Below are 23,467 nucleotides of genomic sequence, written 5' to 3' on the forward strand. Positions count from 1 at the left end.
TGAAGAAATAGATGATAGTAACATTGAGAACTTACTGGTTTTTTATTATTATTATAAGTTCTGGGATACGTGTACAGAGCATGCAGTTTTGTTACATATGTATACATGTGCCATGGTGGTTTGCTGCACCCATCAACCTGTCATCTAGGTTTTAAGCCCTGCATGCATTTGGTATTTGTCCTAATGCTCTCTCTCCCCTTGTCCCCCACCCCCTAACGGGCCTCAGTGTGTGACGTTCCCCTCCCTGTGTCCATGTGTTCTCACTGTTCAATTCCCACTTATGAGTGAGAACATGTGGTGTTTGGTTTTCTGTTTCTGTGTTAGTTTGCTGAGAATGATGGTTTCCAGCTTCATCCATGTCCCTGCAAAGGACATGAACTCATTCTTTTTTATGGCTGCATACTATTCCATGGTGTATATGGAGCACTTACTGGTTTCTACCTTTATGATAATCATTTTAACCACTTCAGCTCATTCAACAAGGTTTTTCACTTTTCCAAATGTGAGGGGATGCTTCTAAATGGAGTCCTAAAAGGGCAAGAATATCTAAAACATTCCTGAAGAAGAATCATGTTATAGGGCCAAACGTTTTGGCAGCAGGGATCGATTTTGTGGAAGACAATTTTTCACGGGCTGTGGGCAGGGGACATTAGATTCTCATTGGAGCATGCAACCTAGATCCTTTTCATGTGCAGTTCACAATAGTGTTTGCACCACTATGAGAATCTAATGCCGCCGCTGGTCTGACAGGAGGCGGAGCTCAGGCTGTAATGCCCACCTCCTGCTGTGCAGCCCCCATTCCAGGCCACGGGAGGCCCGGGGGTGGAGGGCCCCTGTTTTAGGGACCTCAACACTGACTACAAAGCAACAGTCATTAACATAACGTGGCAAGAGTGCAGGGATACACAGACTACAGGAACAGAAAAGACAGCCCATAAAATCACCCCACCTGTGGGGAAGGGGCTAGATCAGCAAGGCGACATTGCACCACAGTGCAGGAAATGGACTTCTTCATGAATGATTTAAGACATTGGACTTCCGGCCGGGCACGGTGGCTCACGCTTGTAATCCCAGCACTTTGGGAGGCCAAGGTTGGCGGATCACGAGGTCAGGAGATCAAGACCACGGTGAAACCCCATCTCTACTAAAAATACAAAAAATTAGCCAGGCGTGGTAGCGGGCGCCTGTAGTCCCAGCTACTCGGAGAGGCTGAGGCAGGAGAATGGCGTGAACCTGGGAGGTGGAGCTTGCAGTGAGCCGAGACTGCGCCACTGCACTCCAGCCTGGGCGACAGAGCGAAACTCCGTCTCAAAAAAAAAAAAAAAAAAAAAAAAAAAGACATTGGACTTCCAAAAAGAAAAAAAAAACTGAATCTCTACCATACACTATATACAAGAATCAGCTCCAGAAGGATTAAGAATGCAAATGTGAACAGCAAATGTTTAAAAAGTTTAGAGAAAAAAATCTATTAGGGAATTTCTTTGTGACTGGGGATTAGAAATAATTTCTTCAAGTTTGGCCAGGTGCAGTGGCTCATGCCTGTAATCCCAGCATTTTGGGAGGCTGAGGCAGGCAGATCACAAGTTCAGGGGTTCAAGACCAGCCAGCCACTCAGAAGCAAGGGAATTGCAAGTCAGGTTAAGAAACAAAGGCTCAGAGAGGTTGGGCGCTATGTCCAAGGTCACACAGTTAAGAGCTAAGCAGCTGCAGAACTGTAAGACTCAATAAGGGTTCTGTTGCCCTACTCCTAGCCCAGATACTTGCCAATTCTCATTTCTCTCTATCACACACACACACACACACACACACACACCAGCTGCCAGCTGCCAGGGGAGATCAAAGACCCACAGCAGACAAGTTGCAAGTCACACTTTATTCACTCTCTGGGAGGTCTGGAGGGTTCCTGGGCAGCAGACCTGGGTCCTGGGAAGGAGGCATGGTGGGGAGGGCACTAGTTGGAGGGGTGTAAGGAACCACATTAGTGCCACTGCATGTCGTGGATGCGGCGCACAGACTGTACCTGGGGGTGACGGGCCCCAAAGTCGCTGCTGTCCTTGTAGTCTCCCTTCTCCAGCAGGTGCTGCAGCCTGCGGTAGCCGGGGTACTAGTAGCCAACCCACCTGCAGGGCCAGAGGTGAGGGAAGGGTGAACCGGGGGGACAGGGAGAGAAGCAGACAGAGAGAGAGGCAAGGGGAGAGAGATAGAGCATCCATAAGCCACTAGGAAGGGTGAAGCCTCCCAACCATTGCCACTTCCCAAGGGTAAGCAGGACACCCTTTCCACCCCACCCTTCCAGCACTGAGCCTCTGCTTTCTTCCTTCTCTTGACGGGGAGCTCACTGCCTCCCGAAGCAAATTTTGACTGAAGGCCTGTACTGTACTGTACTGTACTGGGGTCAGAGCAAGGGGGTGATATCTTAAGCTCACTGAAGCTTAGAATAAGCCAGGCCTTTGAACCATCTCCCTCCACTCCTATCCCACCCTAAGCCCAGCTACAAGGTCAAAGAAGAGTTGGGGGAGGTTCCAGGGGCCTTCTGATGAAAGAGGTTCCAGGGGCTACTTAATGAAAGTGCTGGTCTTCTCTCCAGAAAATGTCACGCAGGCCTGGCCTGCAAGGACCTGCCTGGCCAGTCTCTGTGGACACCTCCAGCTCTACTTCGCATTCTTATGCTCCCACATCTCTGCATTCCAGCCACCGTGGCCTTTGTAGAGTTTCTCAGATCTATCAGGCTCCCCCCACACACACACCACAGGGCCTTTGCACATGCTGCTCTCATTGTCTGGGATGCTCTTCCTTGGCCTCTTTACCCCTGCAATTCCTACTGTTCCTTGAGATCTCAGCTCAAGAATCTTTTCTCCAAGGAAGTAGCTTAGATTCATGTGGATTCTTAAAGTATTAACAGTTGCCCCTTCTAGACTGTTGGCTACACAGGGCAGAAGCCAGATCTCTTTAATCTCCTTCACCCTGGGCACCTAACACAATGCCTGGCATATGGCAGCACTGACAGACTGAATGAATGAATGAATGAATGAATGAATGAATGAATGAAGGAAGGAATGAAGGGGAATAGAAGCACAGAACTTTGCACACTATTTTAGGAGTTTGACAAACCCCAAGAAGCCAGTATGTTTGGCTAAACTGGTTCTGTTGTGGGGAAAGAGCCTTAATTACTAGCACTTGCTGATTTCTGCTGTAAATGCACCCTGTGGCTGGTTTCAAGCTACCAATGATTAGTCAACCAGTTCACACAAACTCTGAAAATTTAAGAGTCAGTTCCAGTCCAGGCGTGGTGGCTCATGCCTGTAATCCCAGCACTTTGGGAGGCCGAGGAGGGCAGATCATGAGGTCAGGAGTTTAAGACTAACCTGGCCAATATAGTGAAACCCTGTCTCTACTAAAAATGCAAAAAATTAGCTGAGCTTGGTGGTGGGCACCTGTAATCCCAGCTACTTGGGAGGATAAGGCAGGAGAATCACTTGAACCTGGGAGGCGCGGAGGTTGCAGTGAGCCGAGATCATTCCATTGCACTCCAGCCAAGGCAACAGTGCCAGCCTCCGTCTCAAAAAAAAAAAAAAAAGTCAGTTCTTACAAGCTGGTATAAGCTGTTTCCAGCACACCACTGCCCAAAGCTCATCTGTGGACCCCCATGGAATCCAAATTTTTTACCATGAGAAATCCCTCATTGCTGATGGCCAGGGTCGATGTGCCCAGGAACTTCAATTCAGTGGAAAATGACACCTCCTGTTCCCAAACTTAGGGACATACGCAGTCAAAGGCAGCATGGGCTGGTCCTCCTGCTTCTCATAGCTTTCAGACTACTCAACTCATTCCTTCCCTCCTGCCTCAACCTAATCCCCCCTCTGCCTCAACTTGCCCCTCTGACATACATGTCTTGCTCACTGGCGCTGAGGTTAAGGCCAAGGTTTCTCCACTCCAAAAGCATACCATTTCCCCAAAGGCAGCTCTAGAAAGAAATTCAGAGGCTGTAAGCCAGCTGTGGGCAGAGAATTCCCATTTACTTTCCAGTGGGAAGCCAGGGGTCAGCAGAGCACACTGATCACCAGTGTGTACAGGGCAGAGCAGGACTTAGGACCCCAGAGTCTCAGTTCCTGGGGCAGGGTGAGCCAGGGCTAGCAATGCACTTACGTGCCACTCTGCACCTGCACAGATGACATCTTCTCCTGGTAGCCATGGACGTGGAAGCTGGGTACATCGTCATCTATGATTCCCATCTTCTTCCCGGTGAAGTTGGGATTTTCATAGAGGATGATCTTGTGCTCTTGGCTGTCCTATTGGCAGAGGATGGGGGGAAGTGAGTATGGGTGAGGGGGCCCAGGGTTGGCCTTCCCACCCCATGCCCATGCCCCAGAGTTGGGATCAGCATGTCCCACACATCACTCTCTGCCCAATGCACCTACCACGTGTCTATGACAACTGCTGTTGGATCACAGCCATTTGTTAAGTTTCTACTGGGCCATTTTCATGTAGCAGACACTCTGAGATGCTACACTTTGGGGAATATTTGATTCTGAAATGTCACTTTTCCTCCTATGCCTCAAGTTTCTCTTTTAGAAATGGCAGCTACGATCTACCCACCCACCCACACGTGCACACCCACACATGCACACACACATGCACAGGCTAATTGTGCCTCTAATAGGCACGTGAGATATTTTGATTTTTCTTCATTTCTACATCTCTTCCCATCCTCCTGTTTCTATGACATTTTCCTTAGTTATCTCATTTAATCCTTTAAACATAAAACCCTTATCCCTTAGACATAAAATCCTTTTACGCCATTTGGCAGATGAGAAAAGTGAGGCACAGAGAGGTCAAATGACATGCTCAGAGAGCTGGGAGCAGCACAGCCAACATGGGAACCTTGGTCTGTGGGGTGCAAAGTCCAGTGTTCTCCAACCTTCCAGTAGGTCCTGGGAGGAGCCAGACTGGGCTTGGAGGGTTTGGGAGTGTAACTGAGCAGTGATGGGCCCTGTCCCCTCCCCGACAGCTCACACATTCACACACTAGTAAGAAACAGGATCTCAGAAGCACTGAAAACTCTCACTGGCACGAGTCTTGAAGAAGAGCTAAACCACCTTCTCCTCCAGCCCCAAACTCAGAATTCCTTGTAGTATTTCTGATAGCTATTGGTTATTGAGCAATGACTCCGTGACAGGAGTTGCCCAACCCTGGGTTGGGCACCAATCACATAAAATAGAATGTGAATAGTGTCCTCTGGAGCATTTCATAGTCTTGTGAATGGAGCCTCCTGAATTTGCACAGTGTGACAACCCTCAAGCTAATAATAAGCACATCGGAATCTCAGGACAGTAGATACCAATATGCCCACTTTACAGATGAAGAAACTGAGGCTCAGGGAAGTAAAATGACTTTTGCAAGGTCACCCAGTGAGGAGGTTCCTCACCAATCAGAAGGGGCACAATGCTAGAGGGGCAGGCTCCTTCCTGGTCCCAGGACCTCCTGGTCCCAGCACCTCCTGCTCCAAGGTGGCAGAGAGAGAAAGTAGGATGATGGCAGGGGGCTCACCACTTTGATGGGCCTCAGGCTGCTGAGTCTGTCCTCTGGCTGCTGGTCCACCAGTCCCAGTGGGCGTACTCGCCTTCTCAAACACAAACTGCTCGCCCTTGCAGTTGGCCTGTTCATAGCCCACCCAGCTGCCATGGAGACAGAGAGAAAGGAGGCAGGTCAGTTCCACTCCAAGCTTCCTAAGGCAGAATCCTGGCTACTGACGTTGACCCCTAGAGTTCACTCTTGCCCAGCCCAGCAAGATCTAATAGCCCCACACAAACCTTAGCACAGCAAATCCAAGTGCACAATCCCCTCAGTTATCTAGAACTCAGTGCTCTGCTGCCTTTACCCACCTGGAACACAGTTAAGAAATAAGAAGGCAGTCTAAATAACGGCCCAGCAACAAATACCAACATATAGACGCCATGCACTAAAGCCAATAGCATGCTGGTAAGTTAATAGCCAACTCTCAAAAAACAAAACAGAAATTAACACTCTTGATTTGCAGTGTTCACCAATTTCCATGGTGTAAATGCTCCCACTGTGGCAGATTTCAAGCTATCAATATGACACGGCTGCAAGTGAAGTTAGGAAGAGAGATGCACAGTCAGCCTTCACCACTGAGAACTGACTCCAGAACATCGCTGTGCCCAAAGCCCCTCTTCTTTGGATCTGTTTCTTCTCTTGTTCCTGTTGTTAGACTCTGCCCAGACTCTGTTTTTGTAGATCCACATTAGAAGAAAAATAGTACATTAAAGAGGACGGGATGGCTTTCAGGTCGGGCATGGCTAATAGAGGAAAGCAGAAAACAGGAGAAAGAAGACACAAATCTCAAAATGATTAGTATTCTGGGGCCAACCAGTGCAGAGGCGAACATTTCAGAGGAATGATCTAAGCCATTAACAAAAGAGGAGATCATGTTTATTATCCTCTTTTGGAAGAGTAGTCTTGATCCAGCAATTCTACTTCAGGCAATGGGTCCTTAGAAAACAGCTGTCAACGGGCTGGGCACTGTGGCTTATGCCTATAGTCCCAGCACTCTGGGAAGCTGAGGTGGGCAGATCACCTGAAGTCAGGAGTTCGAGGCCAGTGAAACTCTCTCTCTACTAAAAATACAAAAAATTGGTCAGGCATGGTGGCTCATGCCTTTAATCCCAGCACTTTGAGAGGCCGAGGCGGGCGAATCACGAGGTCAGGACTTCGAGACCAGCCTGGCCAACATGGTGAAACCCCATCTCTACTAAAATACACAAAAATTAGCTAGGCATAGTGGCAGGCACCTGTAATGCCAGCTACTCAGGAGGCTGAGGCGGAAGAATTGCTTGAACCTGGGAGGCGGAGGTTGCAGTGAGCCAAGATCACGCCACTGCACTCCAGTCTGGGCAACAGAGTGAGACACTGTCTCAAAAAATAAAAAATAAAAATAAAGAAAAAGAAGACGTTCAAGTGACCAACTGACATGAAAAAATGTACAACCTCACTAATCATCAGCAAAATGCAACTCACAAACACAATGAGATAGCATCTCACGCTGGTCAGAATGGCCATTTTTCCAAAGGCAAAACAACATGCTGGCAAGAAGCAAAGGAAAGGGAACGCTGCTACACTCTTGGTCAACGTGAAAACAGGTCCACACTGTGGAAAGCAATGTAGAGATTCTCAAAGAACTTAAAACAGAACTACCATCAGATCCAGCAATTCCACTACTTGGTATCTACCCAAAAGACAATAAATAATAAATCCTTCTATCAAAAAGACACATGCTCTCGTGCATTCATGGTCGTGCCATTTACAAGAACAAAGCCATGGAAGCATCCTAGGTGACGAGCAACAGTGGATATGATTTTTTTTTTAATGTGGCGTATACACACCACAAAATACTACGCAGCCATAAGTAAAACACACAATCACGTCCTAAGCAGCATGGATAGACCTGGGGATTATTATGTTTAGCAAACCAAGGCAAGAACAGAAAACCAAATACTGCATGTTTTCACTTATGAGTGGGAGCTAAACAGTGAATACAGTCGAACATAAAGATGGAAACAACAGACACTGGGAACTATCAGACGAAAAAAGGAGGCAGAAAGGGGGTGTGGGCAGAAGAACCACCTGACAGGCACTTTGCTCACTGCCTGGGTGATGGGGTCAATGGCCACAAGCCTCAGTGTCATCAAAGGTTCACGTAACTAACCTGCAATTTAATCAAAATAAAAGTTGATTTAAAAAAAAAAAAAAAAACAGGGCTGCCCTGGGCACACTGGCTCCCGCCTGTAATCACAGCACTTTGGGAGGCTAAGGCAGGCAGATCACTTGAGCCTGGGAGTTCGAGAGAAGCCTGGGCAGCATGGCAAAACCCTACCTCTACAAAAAGTACAAAAAAATTAGTGGGGCATGGGGGTGCACACCTGTAGTCCCAGCTACTTGGGAGGTTGAGGAGGGAGGATCACTTGAGCCCAGGAGGTTCAAGGCTGCAATGAGCCAAGATAGCACTGCTGAACTCCAGCCTGGGTGACAAAGCGATAACCTGTCTCAAATAATAATAATAATAATAATAGGATTAGGATCTATTATAGATAGATAGATAGATAGATAGATAGATGATAAAACAAAACCTACAGTCATCCAGGCAATCACTGACTGGCATAAATATAGAAAGACAACCGAATGCACAAAATGAGGGAGCCGAGTAATCAACCCAAAATTATATTTAGGGCACACATTTTTCAAAAGCACACCAAGGCACAACAGTTGAGAAAACTGGGTAGTCATGTGCAAAAGATTGAAATAGCACCCCTATGCTGCCCAATACACAAAAATCTACAAAAAATACATCGAACAGTTAAATTCAATCCTGAAAGCAAAACACTCCAAGGAAAAAACATGGAATAAGCGTATATTTGGGGGAAACTTGACCCTGTGCACACAGGTTGCAAAAAGAAAAGGAAAAATTAGGGGGAAAATATGCATAGACAATAAAATGGCTTAACAATCTCTTTTTTTGGATGGGACACTGAAATCACTGCTAACAAATGCAAATATAAACATGAGAGACTAAGTACAACATTAGAGCCGCTGCACAGGACAGAACAAATGAACGCAAAGAGAAGGCATCTTAGACCGGGCATGGTGGCTCACGAGGTCAGGAGTTTGAGACCAGCCTGGCCAACATGGTGAAACCCTGTCTCTAGTAATAATACAAAAATTAGCCAGGCACGGTGGTGCGTGCCTGTAATCCCAGGTACTCAGGAGGCTGAGGCCGGAGAATTGCTTGAACCTGGGAAGCGGAAGTTGCAGTGAGCTGAGATTGTGCCACTGCACTCCAGGCTGAGTGACAGGGCAAGACTCCATGGGCGGGGGAGAGGGGGCAGAGAAAAAACAAAAGCAAAAACAGCATCGCAAAGATGAGAAGAAAGTTTACGGAAACATACAGCTGATAAGACCTTGTTTTCCAAAAGGCACAAGCTACTAACACTAGTAACCAGCAAAAAAAATAAACAAAAGAGAAACTAGTAACCGAACCAAAATTGGGCAAAGAGCCTGAATAGACTTTTTGGCAAAGAAGACATAACACTGACTTTATCATTACAAAAATGTGGTTAACATTACTACTCCTGCAAAAAATGGAAATCAAAACCATACACAGAAAGCATCTCTTATTTGAAATGAATATGACAAATAAAAATACAAACACAAATGCTGGTGTGAATTTCCAGGAAAAAAGAAGTGTTCATGGGAGGGTCAATTACTAATACACTATGGAAAGCAGTCGCAGATTCCTCAAAAAACTCAAAGTCCAATACCATATGATCTATTCATCCCACTACTAGCTATACAGTCAAAGCAAATCAGTATTTTGAAGAGACATCTGCCTTTCCATGTCTATTGCATCACTAGTCACAATAGCTAGGATGATGGAATCAGCCTACCTGTTCACCCACAGATGAAGGGATAAAAAAAATGTAGTACATATATACAATGATATACTCTCCGGTCATAAAAAATAATGCAATTTTCATATAGGGCAACACCAATGAACCTAGAGAACATTCTGTTAAATAAGCCAAGCACAGAAAGACAAACACTGCATGACCTCACTTATGCTGAATCCAAAAACTTAACCTTCAAGAAGCAGAAAGTACAGGAGTGGTTTCCTGAGGCTGAGGGAAGGAGGGGAGATAGGAGGGACCGGTTATAGAAACAAAGTTACAGTCAGTCGGGAGGAATACATTCCTGTTCCACAGCTGAGTGACTCTGGTTACAATATTGTATTTTTCAAAAAAGCTAGAAGGGAACAATTTTGAGCGTTCTTTTTTTTTTTTTCAGACGGAGTCTTACTCTGTCGCCCAGGCTGGAGTGCAGTGGCGCAATCTCGGCTCACTGTAAGCTCCGCCTCCCGGGGTCACGCCATTCTCCTGCCTCAGCCTCTCCGAGTAGCTGGGACTACAGGCGCCCACCACCACGCCCGGCTAATTTTTTAGTAGAGACGGGGTTTCACCGTGGTCTCGATCTCCTGAACTCGTGATCCGCCAGCCTCGGCCTCCCAAAGTGCTGGGATTACAAGCGTGAGCCACCGCGCCTGGCTTGAGTGTTCTCACCACAGAAAAATAATACCTGTAGGAGGGAATGGTTAGGCTAAGTACCCTGATTTGATCATCACCAAAAATATACATGTATCAAAATGTCCCAGATGAGGCTGGGCAAGGTGGCTGTGTGTAATCCCAGCACCTTGGGAGGCTGAGGTGGGTGGATCGCTTGAGGCCAGAAGTTCGAGACCAGCCTGGCCAACGTGGCAAAACCTCGTCTCTACTAAAAAATACAAAAATTAGCTGGGCATGGTGGCACACACTTGTAATTCTAGCTACTTGGGTGGCTGAGGCACAAAAATCACTTGAACCTGGGAGCCAAAGGTTGCAGTAAGCCAAGATCATGCCGCTGCACTCTAGTCTGGGCGACAGAGTGGGACTCAGTGTCTCAAAACAAAAACAGAAACAAAAACAAAAGAGTCCCAAATGAGAAAAAAAGTCCCAGTATACCTTCTGTTTATATGCCTTATCATAGACAAAACATTTAAGAAGTATAGGCCGGGTGTGGTGGCTCACGCCTTAATCCTAGCATTTTGGGGGGCTGAGGCAGGTGGATCACGAGGTCAGGAGGTCAGGAGATCAGGAGATCAAGACCATCCTGGCCAACATGGTGAAACCCCGTCTCTACTAAAAATACAAAAATTAACTGAGCATGGTGGTGAGCCTGTAGTCCTAGCTACTTGGGAGGCTGAGGCAGGAGAATCACTTGAACCCGGGAGGCGGAGGTTGCAGTAAGCCAAGATCATGCTACTGTACTCTAGCCTGAGACTCCATCTCAAAAAAAAAAGGGGGGGGGGGGCGGGTGCAGTGGCTCACACCTGTAATCCCAGCACTTTGGGAGGCCAAGGCAGGCAGATCACAGGGTCAAGAGATCGAGACCATCCTGGACAACATGATGAAGCCCCATCTCTACTAAAATACAAAAAAAAAAAAAAATTCAGCTGGGTGTTGTGGCATGCACCTGTAGTTCCAGCTACTCGGGAGGCTGAGGCAGGAGAATCGCTTGAACCCAGGAGGTGGAGGTTGCAGTGAGCCGAGATCATGCCACTGCACTCCAGCCTGGTGACAGAGCAAGACTCCGTCAAAAAAAAAAAAAAAAAAAAAAAAAAAAGTTTAAATACACAATGATAATATTATCATGGAATCACAAACAGCCCTGAACTTCTAAGGAACCCTGAGAAATACAAACTAAGTTGGCGGACTCACAATTCCTGATACCAAATTGCGTTGCAAAGCTGTAGGTAGCCAATATCCCAATACACATGGTCCTGTGATGTGCCACTGTGCTCCAGCATGGTCTGTGAGAGTGAGCTGTCTCAAAAAAGAAAAAGATTGTGAGAAAATAGGAGGGAATCATAGAAGTGATAACTGGTTGTTATCAAACATATACACAGAAAAAAAATTCCAAATAGCATAAAAAATACATATCCAAACTAAAATCGGGCAGAAAACCTGAGTAGACATCGCTGCAAAAATGACATAAAATGCACAAACACGTAAGAGAAAAGGTCCTCAACATTACTATTCATCAGAAAAGAATGTACTCCAAAACCACATTCAGATACCATCCCACACCTACTGGAATACATGTTACTGAAAATATCTTAAAAATTAAAAAGAATGCTGATGTGGATTTGGATAAAGGGAAAATCTTATGCATTGTTGGTGTAAAGTTAAATTAGGATATACACTATGGAAAAAAGTTGTAGGCCAGGCGCGGTGGCTCATGCCTGTAATCCCAGCACTTTGGGAGGCCGAGGGGGGCAGATCACGAGGTCAGGAGATCGAGCCTGTCCTGATTAACACAGAGAAACCCCGTCTCTACTGAAAACACAAAAAATTAGCCGAGCATGGTGGCATGCGCCTGTAGTTCCAGCTACTCGGGAGGCTGAAGCAGGAAAATCACTTGAACCCGGGAGGCAGACATTGCAGTGAGCCAAGATCACGCCACTGCACTTCAGCCTAGGCAACAGAGCGAGACTCTCTCTCCAAAAAAAAAAAAAAAAAAGTTGTAAATTCCTCAAAAAAATTGAAAATGCAACTACCATATGATCTAGCAATCCCACAACTGGGTATACCGCCAAAGCAAATGAAAACAGTATCAGAGTTCGCAAAGCCTCAACAGGGATAGCAGATTTTCTTCATTAAATGGTTTGAAAAAACTGATGTTTTTATGAAAAAGAATGAAACAGGACCCTTCTGGTATACAATACACAAAAATCAACTCGAAATGGACTCAAGACCCAAACGTAAGACCTGAAATTACAGATCATCGTTAAATGTCTGTAAGATAAAAAGAGGGGATGGTGGAGTACTTAGTTTTGGGGCAACTTGCATCTAGGCTCACAGGTTGGAAACAGGAAAAGAAAAGGAAAAAAAAAGAAAGCAGAGGGACAAAATGTCGTGGAGAATGGAATGGCTTATGAATATATTTATTTTTCAAATTGGGAAAGCGAATCACAAGTAACAAAAGCAAAAACAACCACGTGGGGCTACATCCAACTGGAAAGCTTCTGTACAGAAAGGAAGCAATGAACCAAATGAAAAGGAATCCTACAAATGGGGAGAAAGTTTGGGGGGAGCATATATCTCCTAAGGGGTTGTTATAAAAAATATGCAATACGTTAACAGCGCTAAGCAGCAATAACAACAATAAGATAACCCCAAATTGGGCAGGGACCCTGAGTAGACATTTCTGCACAGGCGACATAACACTGAGCAGCATGGAGAGAACCAGGTCCTCAGCATCGCCGTCATCAGGGGCAAGTCCCCGTCAGGCTCGCACCAGGGTGTCCCTCCCCCCTGGTCAGGTGGTCGCGACCGGATGGACAGGAGGGGACACAGGCTTCTCTGGGGGTGGGGGTTGGAGGGGGGTCAAAGAGTCCCGATGTGTCCCGATGGCGGGAAGGCAAATTTAAAAATTCATCAAATCCTGGAGGCAGCTGGCATCTTTTTTCCTCCGTCTGAGGCCTGGACAGGAGTCGGCCAAATACCCAGGCCTGGCCCCCACTCCCATCTGGGCCCGGCTTCCCCTTCCTCCTGGGGCTTTCCTCTCTCCCCATCTATATAGGACAAGTTCCCTCAGAAAAAGTCCTCAAACCCTAAAAATACCACAGTCTGCTACACTTGCCATCCTCAAAAGCCCTCAGGGAACAAAACTAATGGTAAAACAAATACTAAAATACTACAAGAGAAAGAGGCAAACTAGTGAGAAGATGAGCATAAAGGGAACGTTCGAGGAAACAAGCTTCCGTACTCACCGTGTAGAAAAAAATGCCCCGGAGAAGCTGAGCTGCACGCAGCTCCCGCCTAAGAAGTCAGGGCCACAGGCAGGAGCTGTTTTCTCCCCAGGACGGGTCTCCAAGCTGTCCCCAAGCCGCCGCGGTGCCCCCTAAAGCGGGTCCTGAAGGAACCGGAGTCGCTTTCCCTCTTCTCATCCGGGACTCCACGCAACGCACGCCACGCACGCCACGCAGCGTCTGCGGTGAGAACACGCATGCGCACCATGTGGGGCAGAAAAGGTGGTTTCAGCGCCCCCTGCCAGTCACAGTGCACAGTGCAGGATGATCCACCTCATGGTCAGCATAAGCCTCATGTGGACCTCCCCCTGTGAAGCTCCCTTTTTTTTTTTTTTTTTTTTTTTTTTTTTTTTTTTTTTGTGAACAGGGTCTCACTCTGTCCCCCAGGATGAAGTGCAGTGGTGCAATCACGGTTCACTGCAGCCTCAACCTCCCGGACCCAAGTGATCCTCCCATCTCAGCCTTCAAGTACCTCCGAATCTGTTTGCTCCACTGTTGGGTGCATATGTATTCAGGATAAGTAAGTCTTCTTGTGTGTGTATATACGTGTGTGTGTGCTGTAAATGGGAATTTATAGGGAGAAGTGGCTCACTTAATTGCAAGGCAAAGTCCCATAGCAGGTCATCTGCAAGCTGGAGAATGAGAGAAAGCAGTACTGTGGCTCCCAGGGGAACCAGCCATGTGGATTTGTTTATGTCCAAAAGCCTCAAAACAATGGAAACTGACAGTGCAGCTCCCAGTCTGAGGTCCAAGATTTGAGAATCCTTTGTGTTTGCTGATGCAAGTACCAGAATACAAAGGCCAAAAACATGGAGTTTCAAGTCCTAGGACAGGAGGATAGGAAAAGGTGACCCTCTTCCAGAGAGACAGAGTGAGCATGAACAGGAAAGCCAAGCAAGCTGAATGTGCCCTCTTCTCTATCTTCTTTGTTCTAGCTCAGTGCATGGACTCTGGAGCCAGACCACCTGGGGTCACATCCTGCTCCAGCCACTTATAAGCTGGTGACCTAAAGCAGGCAGTGAATCCTCTGCGTGTTTCGGCTTCTCCATCTGCAGAAAAGTACCTTCTCATCAGAGTTGCTGAGAGGATAAAATACAGATTAATATACATGAGGAACTCAGAACAGTGTCTCTGTGTGTATGGGTAATACAAACACATGTACACACAACTTCTATCCAACTGGAGACCACAATAAAATCCTCCATTTTGAACAATACCATAATCCCCATTTTGTCCCACACCCCCCCCACCCACCTCCTCAGTTGGATGATCCCTGGAGAAAATATGGAACCATCTGTATTAATGCAGTTCTCTCTCTTTTTTTTTTTTTGTTTTGAGAGGGAGTCTCGCTCTGTCACCCAGGCTGGAGTGCAGTGGCGTGATCTCAGTTCACTGCAACCTCCGCCTCCCGGGTTCAAGCGATTCTCCTGCATCAGCCTCCCAAGTAGCTGGGATTACAGGTGCCTGACACCACGCCTGACTAATTTTTTGTATTTTTAGTACAGACAGGATTTCACCATTTTAGCCAGGATGGTCTCAATCTCCTGACCTCATGATCTGCCTGCCTCAGCCTCCCAAAGTGCTGGGATTCCAGGTGTGAGCTACCGCGCCTGGCCGGCACCAGTCTTCTTAAGGCTTTACCTGAATTCAATGTTAGCCGTATATCATAAGAGGGACCATATTAACATTTGTTTTTTGTTTGTTTGAGACAGAGTTTTGCTCTTATTGCCCAGGCTGGAGTGCCATGGAGGGATCTCGGCTCATTGCAACCACTGCCTTCTGGGTTCAAACGATTCTCCTGCCTCAGCCTCCCACATAGCTGAGATTACAGGTGCGTGCCACCACACCCGGCTAATTTTTGTATTTTAGTAGAGACAGGTTTTCACCATGTTGATGAGGCTGGTCTCGAATTCCTAACCTCAGGTGATCCATCTGCCTCAGCATCCCAAAGTGCTGGGATTATAGGTGTGAGCCACCGCGCTCGGCCTAACATCTGTGTATCTCAGTACAGGGACTGAAGCGCAGAGAGATTTACATAACATTCCTAGGTATGTACAGCTTCTCAGTGGGATTTGAACCCAGGCCATTAGGCACCAGGCTCCGTGCTCTTGGTCAGTCTGCTCTGCTTCCTTTCCACATTGCCTCATCTAAAGAAAGGCATTTGCCTACAACATCAGTCTGTTCCATTTTAAGTGCTACCCACACTGCAAGGTCTTTCTAGGAGGACCAGGCACAGTGGGTCACACCTGTAATCCTAACAGTTTGGGAGGCCAAAGCAAGAGGGTAGTTTGAGGGCAGGAGTTCAAGACCAGCTTGGGCAACTTAGGGAGACCCCCCCCACCTCTCCAAAAATCTTTTAGAAATTAGCCCCGTATGGTGGTGTGTGCCTGTGGTTCCACCTAACTGGGAGGCTGAGGTGGGAGGATCACTGGAGCCCTGGAGTTCGAGGCTGCGGTGAGTCATGAGCATGCCACTGCATGGCCGCCTAGGTAATAGAGCGAGACCCCATCTCAAAAAGAAAAAATATCTCTCTGTAAGGACTAACTCTGATTCAGGTGGCTGTGCTAAGCAGGTGGTAAAAAATCGGATCAAAAGTTTGATCTGCGAGCTGGGTGTGGTGGCTCATGCCTGTAATTCCAGCACTTTGGGAGGCTGAGGCAGCTAGATCACCTGAGGTCAGGAGTTTGAGACCAGTCTGGCCAACATGGTGAAACCCTGTCTTTACTAAAAATACAAAACTATTAGCCAGGCGTGGTGGCTCATGTCTGTAATCCCAGCTACTTGGGAGGCTGAGGCGGGAGAATCGCTTGAACCCAGGAGGCGGAGATTGCAATCAGTCCAGACTGCACCACTGCACTCCAGCCTGGGCGACATAGCAAGACTCCATCTCAAAAAAAAAAAAAAGTTTGATCTGTGAGTAAACTATTACTAATTTATCTATGGTCTTCTGCCTGTAAGATTTCAACAGCTATCTTTTTTGTAATTTCCCAGGATCTTGCATCCTGAACATAAAAGTAATTCCTGAGGAATTGGCGGAGCTTCTGCCGACTCCAAGCTGAGCATCCGAGAACTTCTGGCCCAACAGCACTCATTAGGAATCACTGCAGTCTATTTCTCCCTGGAAGCAGAGGGTCCAAAAAGTTCTGACTAGGCAAAGAGTGAGAGTGTGCATATCAGTTGAAGGTAGTGTGGCCATTCTGTTATTAAGTGCATTCAAGCAGAGTGATTCCAGTTGGTTAAGCATTTCGTGTTTAAGACAAAACTTGATTTATTTATTTATTTTGAGATGGAGTTTCACTCTTGTAGCCCAGGCTGGAGTGTAGTGGCTCGATCTCGGCTCACTGCAACCTCTGCCTCCTGGGTTCAAGCGACTCTCCTGCCTCAGCCTCCTGAGTAGCTGGGATTACAGGCGTCTGCCACCATGCCCGGCTAATTTTTATATTTTTAGTAGAGACGGGGTTTTGCCACGTTGGCCAGGGTGTCTCGAACTCTTAACGTTAGGTGATCCACCCGCCTCGGCCTCCCAAAATGCTGGGCCTACAGGCATGAGCCATCATGCCCGGCCTAGACAAAACTTTAAAAATGCTGTGTCATATTTCTCTTTTATTTCATGTGTGCACGTTTAAATTATTAAGTCAGTTGCCACTACTACAACTACAGAAGTAATGGCATATTTACAACTAAATGTTTCATTCACTTTAAATAGAAAACATCTCAATTGAAACTTTTAACATTTAGCTGATCATTAAACATTAGCTGAGATGGATCTCTTCCTGAAACAGTGTTGCCAGAGTTTTAAAAATTAAGAGAGTTTATGTAGGACAGTTTTAGATGAATGTAAAAATTGAAGAGAATACAGAAAATTCTCAGACCCTCCCCCCACAGTTTGCTTTTTTCTTAACCACTTTTTACATGGATGTGGTCCATGTGTTACAATGAGTGAACCATTATTGATACACTGTTAGTATCTGAAGGCCAGAGTTTGCATTAAGGTTCAGTCTGTGTTTTGGTAGTCTAAGGGTTTTGACAAACTAATAATGCCATTCATTACCATTACAAGATAGTTTTATGCCCTAAACATTACATGAGCTTCACCTATGAACTTCTCTCCCCTTTTTCCAGATCCCTCAGCAACCACTGATCTTTTTTTTTTTTTTTTTTTTGAGACGGGGTCTTTCTCTGTCCCCCAGGCTGGAGTGCAGTGACGCGATCTCGGCTCACTGCAAGCTCCGCCTCCCAGGTTCACGCCATTCTCCTGCCTCAGCCTCCCGAGTAGCTGGAACTACAGGCGCCCGCCAACATGCCCGGCTAATTTTTTGTATTTTTAGTAGAGACGGGGTTTCACCGTGTTAGCCAGGATGGTCTCGATCTCCTGACCTTGTGATCCGCCCACCTCTGCCTCCCAAAGTGCTGGGATTACAGGCTTGAGCCACCGAGCCCAGCCAACCACTGATCTTTTTACTGTCCCTCTGGTTTTTCTTTCCCAAAAATCTTAGGTAATTGGAATCGTAGAGTATGCAGCTTTTTCAGATTGACTTATTTCACTTATAATATACATTTATGACATTTTCATATTGATTTCTGCCTTTTTATCTCAATGGTTTTTTTTTTCAGGATCCTATTTGATTGTTTTTATGACTTTTAAGAAGTGAGCATGAAACTAAATCTTTATTTTCAGTTATTGCCCACAAATAAGAGAAAGTTAGGTTCACAGTTTTGGCTCTTGACACAAAGTGAACTAGGAGGCAAATTTAGATCCATCAGATACAACTAATGGAGCAACTTTTTAAGTTCAGGCTATGTTGAAAGCTTGCAACATATGAGATATTGCTGTGTTGTCTCCCACGACAGCAATGGGTGACACTGAGTAGAAGCTGTGAAGTGTTTTTAATACTAGGTGTTTTCTATCATATGTTGCTGGAAATCAGGAGGTTTATAAACATGGTACATATTTATAAATGAGTTAGATACTTGAAAAGTCTAAACACACTGATTTACGAGTGCATATGTTGCAGTCTCAAGAGGGGTCAATAGTCCATATGGACTAAATTAATCTCCGGGTAGCAGGTATGTTTGTAAATATAAAATTATATTAGACGTTAGCGCGGTGCAGAACGTGCTCAGCATAAGATCCAAAACACCATCATTAAAAACAACTACCTCCTTCCTAAAATGTCAGAATAGTAGGTAACTGAGATTAATAAATCAAATCCAAATGTATCTCAATGGTTTTTTATCACTGGATAATATTCCATTGATCAATGTAACAAAGTTTGTTGGTACATTCGCCTACTGAAGGACATCAAGGTTGCTTTCAATGTGGGCAGTATGCAGAAAGCTACCATAAACATTCCTGTGGACTTTTTAGTACAGACATAATTTTTTCTTTTTTTCTGAGACAGAGTCTTGCTCTGTCGCCCAGGCTGGAGTGCAGCGGTGCGATCTCAGCTCACTGCAACCTCTGTCTCACAGGTTCAAGCAATTCTCCTGCCTCAGCCTCCCGAGTAGGGAGGCCCAGCCCATACATAATTGTTTAATTAATCTGGGTAAATACTTAGGATTGTAATCACTTACTTATATGATAAGACTACATAAGAATTTGGTAGGGCCGGGCGCGGTGGCTCACGCTTGTAATCCCAGCACTTTGGGAGGCCGAGGCGGGTGGATCACGAGGTCAGGAGATCGAGACCACGGTGAAACCCCGTCTCTACTAAAAATACAAAAAAATTAGCCGGGCGTGGTGGCGGGCGCCTGTAGTCCCAGCTACTCGGAGAGGCTGAGGCAGGAGAATGGCGTGAACCCGGGAGGCGGAGCTTGCAGTGAGCCGAGATTGCGCCACTGCACTCCAGCCTGGGCGACAGAGCGAGACTCCGTCTCAAAAAAAAAAAAAAAAAAAAAAAAGAATTTGGTAGGGTTGCTGGGCACGGTGGCTCATGCCTTTAATCCCAGCACTTTGGGAGGCTGAGGCAGGCGGATCACGTGAGGTCAGGAGTTCGAGACCAGACTGGCCAACATGGTGAAACCCTGTCTCTACCAAAAATAGAAAAATTAGGCTGGGCACGGTGGCTCACGCTGGTAATCCCAGCACTTTGGGAGGCCGAGGCAGGCGGATCACAAGGTCAGGAGATCGAGACCATCCTGGCTAACACAGTGAAACCCCGTCTCTACTAAAAATACAAAAAAAAAAAAAAAATTAGCCAGACGTGGTGGGTGCCTGTAGTCCCAGCTGCTAGGGAGGCTGAAGCAGGAGAATGGCATGAACCCAGGAGGTGGAGCCTGCAGTGAGCTGAGATCGTGCCACTGCACTCCAGCCTGGGTGACACAGCGAGACTCCATCTCAAAAAAAAAAAACAAAAACAAAAATTAGCCAGGTGTGGTGGCATATGCCTGTAGTCCCAGCTACTCAGGAGGCAGAGGCAGGAGAATAACTTGAACCCAGGAGGTGGAGGCTGCAGTGAGCCAACATTGTGCCACTGCACTCCAGCCTGAGCAATATAGCAAGACTCCATCTCCAAAAAAAAAAGAATTTGGTAGGATTTACCAGTAAAACCATCTAAGCCTGGTGCTTTTTTTTTTTTTTTTTTGGAAAAGTTACTAATGATTGATTGATTCAATGTCTAAAATTGATACAGGTCTATTCAGTTTATCAGTTTCTCCTTGGTGAGTTTTATAGTTTCTGCCTTTGAAGGAATAGGTTCCTAAGCTTATCCAATTTGTGGGCATAGATTTTCTCAAAGTATTCCCTCATGGTCTTCTCAATGCCCATAGAATCACAAATGATGACCTCTCTTTTACTTATTAGTACATTATGACTTCCTTTCTTCATGGTTAGCCTGCCTGGAGGTTTATTGATTTTTTTTTTTTTTTATCTATTCATAGAAACAGCTGTTGGTTTTGATAACTTTCTCTGTTGATTTTTGATTTTTCATTCCATTGATTTCTGCAATAATTATTGCTTTTGCTATTCTTCTGTCTGCTTTCTATTACACTGCTCTGTTTTCTCTGGTTTTCTAACGTGAAAGCTTAGGTTATTGACTTTATGTCTTTCTTATTTCCTATCACATGGCATTCAGTTATAAATTCCCCCCCCCGAGCCCTGCTTTGACTGCATCCCACAGATCTTGACAAGGTACATTTTTATTTCATTTTGTTTGAAATATTTTTTCAGCTGTGTGTGGTGGCTCACGCCTGTAATCCAGCACTTTGGGAGGCCGAGGTGGGCAGATCACAAGGTCAGGAGATCGAGACCATCCTGGCTAACACGGTGAAACCCCGTCTCTACTAAAAAATACAAAAAGTTGCTGGGCACGGTGGCTCATGCCTGTATTCCAGCAGTTTGGGAGGCTGAGGCAGGTGGATCACTTGAGCTCAGGAGTTTGAGACCAGCCTGGCCAACATGGTGAAACACTGTCTCTACTAAAAATACAAAAATCAGCCGGGTATGGTGGTGTGCACCTGTAGACCCAGCTACTCGGGAGGGTGAAGTGGGAGAATCACTTTGAACCTGGGAGGTGGACATTGCAGTGAGCTGAGATTGCACCACTGCACTCCAGCCTGGGTGACAAGAGTGAAACTCCATCTCAAAAAATATATATGTGTTTTTACAACTTCATTGAGGCATCTTCTTTGATCCACGTGTTTTACAGAGTACATGATTTAATGTCCAAATATTTGGAGGTTTTCCATTTATCTATTACTGAATTCTAGTTTAATTTTGTAATGGTATGAAAGCATATTTTAGAAATTTTATTCATTTAAATAAGTTGTGGTATTATTTTATGGCCCACTGTGTTGCTTTTTTTTTTTTTTTTTTTTTTTGAGGAGTCTTGCTCTGCTGCCAGGCTGGAGTGCGATGGTGCGACCTCAGCTCACCACAACCTCCTCCTCCTGGGTTCAAGTAATTCTCCTGCCTCAGCCTCCCGAGTAGCTGGGATTATAGGCATGTGCCACCAGGCCTAGCTAATTTTATATTTTTGGTAGAGACGAGGTTTCTCCTTGTTGGTCAGGCTGGTCTCGAACTCCCGACCTCAGGTGATCCGCCCGGCTCGACCTCCCAAAGTGCTGGGATTACAGGCATGAGCCACCATGCCCAGTGGTCTGTCTTTTTAAATCTCTGTTCTTGGCCAGGCATGGTGGCTTATGCCTGTATTCCCAGCACTTTGGGAGGCCAAGGTGGGCAGATCACAAGGTCAGGAGATTGAGAGCATCCTGGCTAACATGGGGAAACCCCGTCTCTACTGAAAAAATATAAAAAATTAGCCAGGCCTGGTGGCAGGCACCTGTAGTCCCAGCTACTTGGGAGGCTGAGACAGGAGAATGGCATGAACTCAGGAGGCAGAGCTTGCAGTGAGCCGAGATTGCACCACTGCACTCCAGCCTGGGCGACAGAGCGAGACTCCATCTCAAAACAAAAAACAAACAACAAAAAAACTCTCTTCTTTTGCTCTGAGTCTTTATATTTGAAGTGGGTTTCTGGTAGAGAACACATATTTGCATATTATTTTTATCCACTCTTCTAGTCTATGTCTTTTAATTAGTGTATATAGACCATGCACATTTAAAGTGATTATTAATATGTTTGAATTATTAGCTATATTTTATAACTGTTAACATATATAACATATTGTAACATGTAATGAACATTTTTTGCCAAGTATTATGCATCAATGGACAATGTCAAGAAAGCAGAGACCCAACCTAAACAATGGGACAGAACCTTTGCAAATTATATATTTGAGAAGGGAATTTACATCCACAGTATGTAAAGCACCCCAGAACTCAACAATAAAAACAAGTAAACAACCCAGTTAAAAAATGGGCAAAGGGGCCAGGCGTGGTAGCTCACGCCTGTAATCCCAGCACTTTGGAAGGCCGAAGCAGGTAGATGATGAGATCAGGAGATGGAGACCATCTTGGCCAACATGGTGAAACCCCATCTCTACTAAAATACAAAAAAAAAAAAAAAAAAAAAAAAAAAAAAATAGCCAGGCGTGGTGGTGCACGCCTGTAGTCCCAGCTACTCAGGAGGCTGAGGCAGAGGAATCGCTTGAATCCAGGAGGCGGAGGTTGCAGTGAGCCAACATCGAGTCACTGCACTCCAGCATGGCGACAGAGTGAGACTCTATCTCAAAAAAAAAAAAAAGGCAGGGGGGCGGGGGGCAAAGGACTTGAGTAGATATTTCTCCAAACACATACACAAATGGCCCAGTAAGTACAAAAAAAGATACTCAACATCATTAGGCATGAGGAGGTATGTATCAAAACAACAGTGAGACATCGCTTCACACTCTCTGGGAAGGTTGTAGTGAAAAAAAAAGGAAAAGTAGAATCTGCTCACATGGGAGCACACCTGTACGAAGCACACCTGTATGGAACACACTTGTATGGAGGGCGCCTGTATGGAGCACTGCCCTCTGCTGGGCACCAGATATGCTCAGGTGGGGTGACCTCCCTTTACCATTCCCCAGCTCTGACCCCATTTCAGGGATGCAGAAAAGAGGCCTCAGAGCAGAGTAAGGCCGAGTCAGGGCTACAGAGCCCGATGGCCACTCCTGCCCTGAACGGCTAGGAGGAGGGAGGGCAGCTGGCAAAGTTCTGCAGGAGCCCACAGCATGTTCTTCCAAGTGGAGCCTCTGCTGTGGGAGCCCCAACCACAGGGTCAGACAGAAAAGGGGTCCCGCCCAAGCTTAGCCCTCAGCAGCCCTTGACCTTGGGCAATTTGATTCCCTTCAGTGGGCCTCATTTTCCTCATCTGTACAGGGATGTGATAACAGTCTCTCCCCACAGGTTGGTTTTGGGGATTAAATGAGAATGCCTGGGGAGTGCCAGGCCCATGGGGACCCTCACCTACCCCCACCCATTGATGTTATCTCCTAGGTTCTTGCCCGGGCCTGTGGGTGACACACTGTGTGATCCCGGGCAAGTGCCTTTCCCTCCCTGGGCCAGCCTTCGCTCTGGTCAAGGAGAAGCTGGGTCAGGGACCTGAGGACCAGCCATTCAGGAAACCAGTAGATTCCTGGGTGAAGGGGTTGGCCAGGGAGGCCTGGAGGGGCA

At 46.2% G+C, this 23,467-nt stretch overlaps 1 protein-coding gene and 1 pseudogene across 1 annotated transcript in view; both read right to left on the reverse strand.

The window, feature by feature from the left end:
* Window positions 1-1,854: 1,854 nt before the first annotated feature.
* On the reverse strand, window positions 1,855-13,413 carry LOC129468551 (beta-crystallin B2-like; annotated as a pseudogene).
* DRICH1 (aspartate rich 1) overlaps window positions 1,855-23,467 on the reverse strand; it is a 96,080-nt gene continuing 74,467 nt past the window's right edge. Inside the window, exons 18-22 of the mRNA XM_063623422.1 lie at window positions 13,376-13,594; window positions 11,322-11,426; window positions 5,548-5,675; window positions 4,147-4,289; window positions 1,855-2,120 (exon numbers count right to left, since the gene is read on the reverse strand). Coding sequence (XP_063479492.1) covers window positions 13,425-13,594 — 170 coding nt within the window. The 3' untranslated portion in view covers window positions 1,855-2,120; window positions 4,147-4,289; window positions 5,548-5,675; window positions 11,322-11,426; window positions 13,376-13,424. The remainder of the gene's footprint in view (window positions 2,121-4,146; window positions 4,290-5,547; window positions 5,676-11,321; window positions 11,427-13,375; window positions 13,595-23,467) is intronic.

Source organism: Symphalangus syndactylus, chromosome 18, assembly GCF_028878055.3.
Source record: "Symphalangus syndactylus isolate Jambi chromosome 18, NHGRI_mSymSyn1-v2.1_pri, whole genome shotgun sequence".
NCBI lineage: Eukaryota > Metazoa > Chordata > Mammalia > Primates > Hylobatidae > Symphalangus > Symphalangus syndactylus.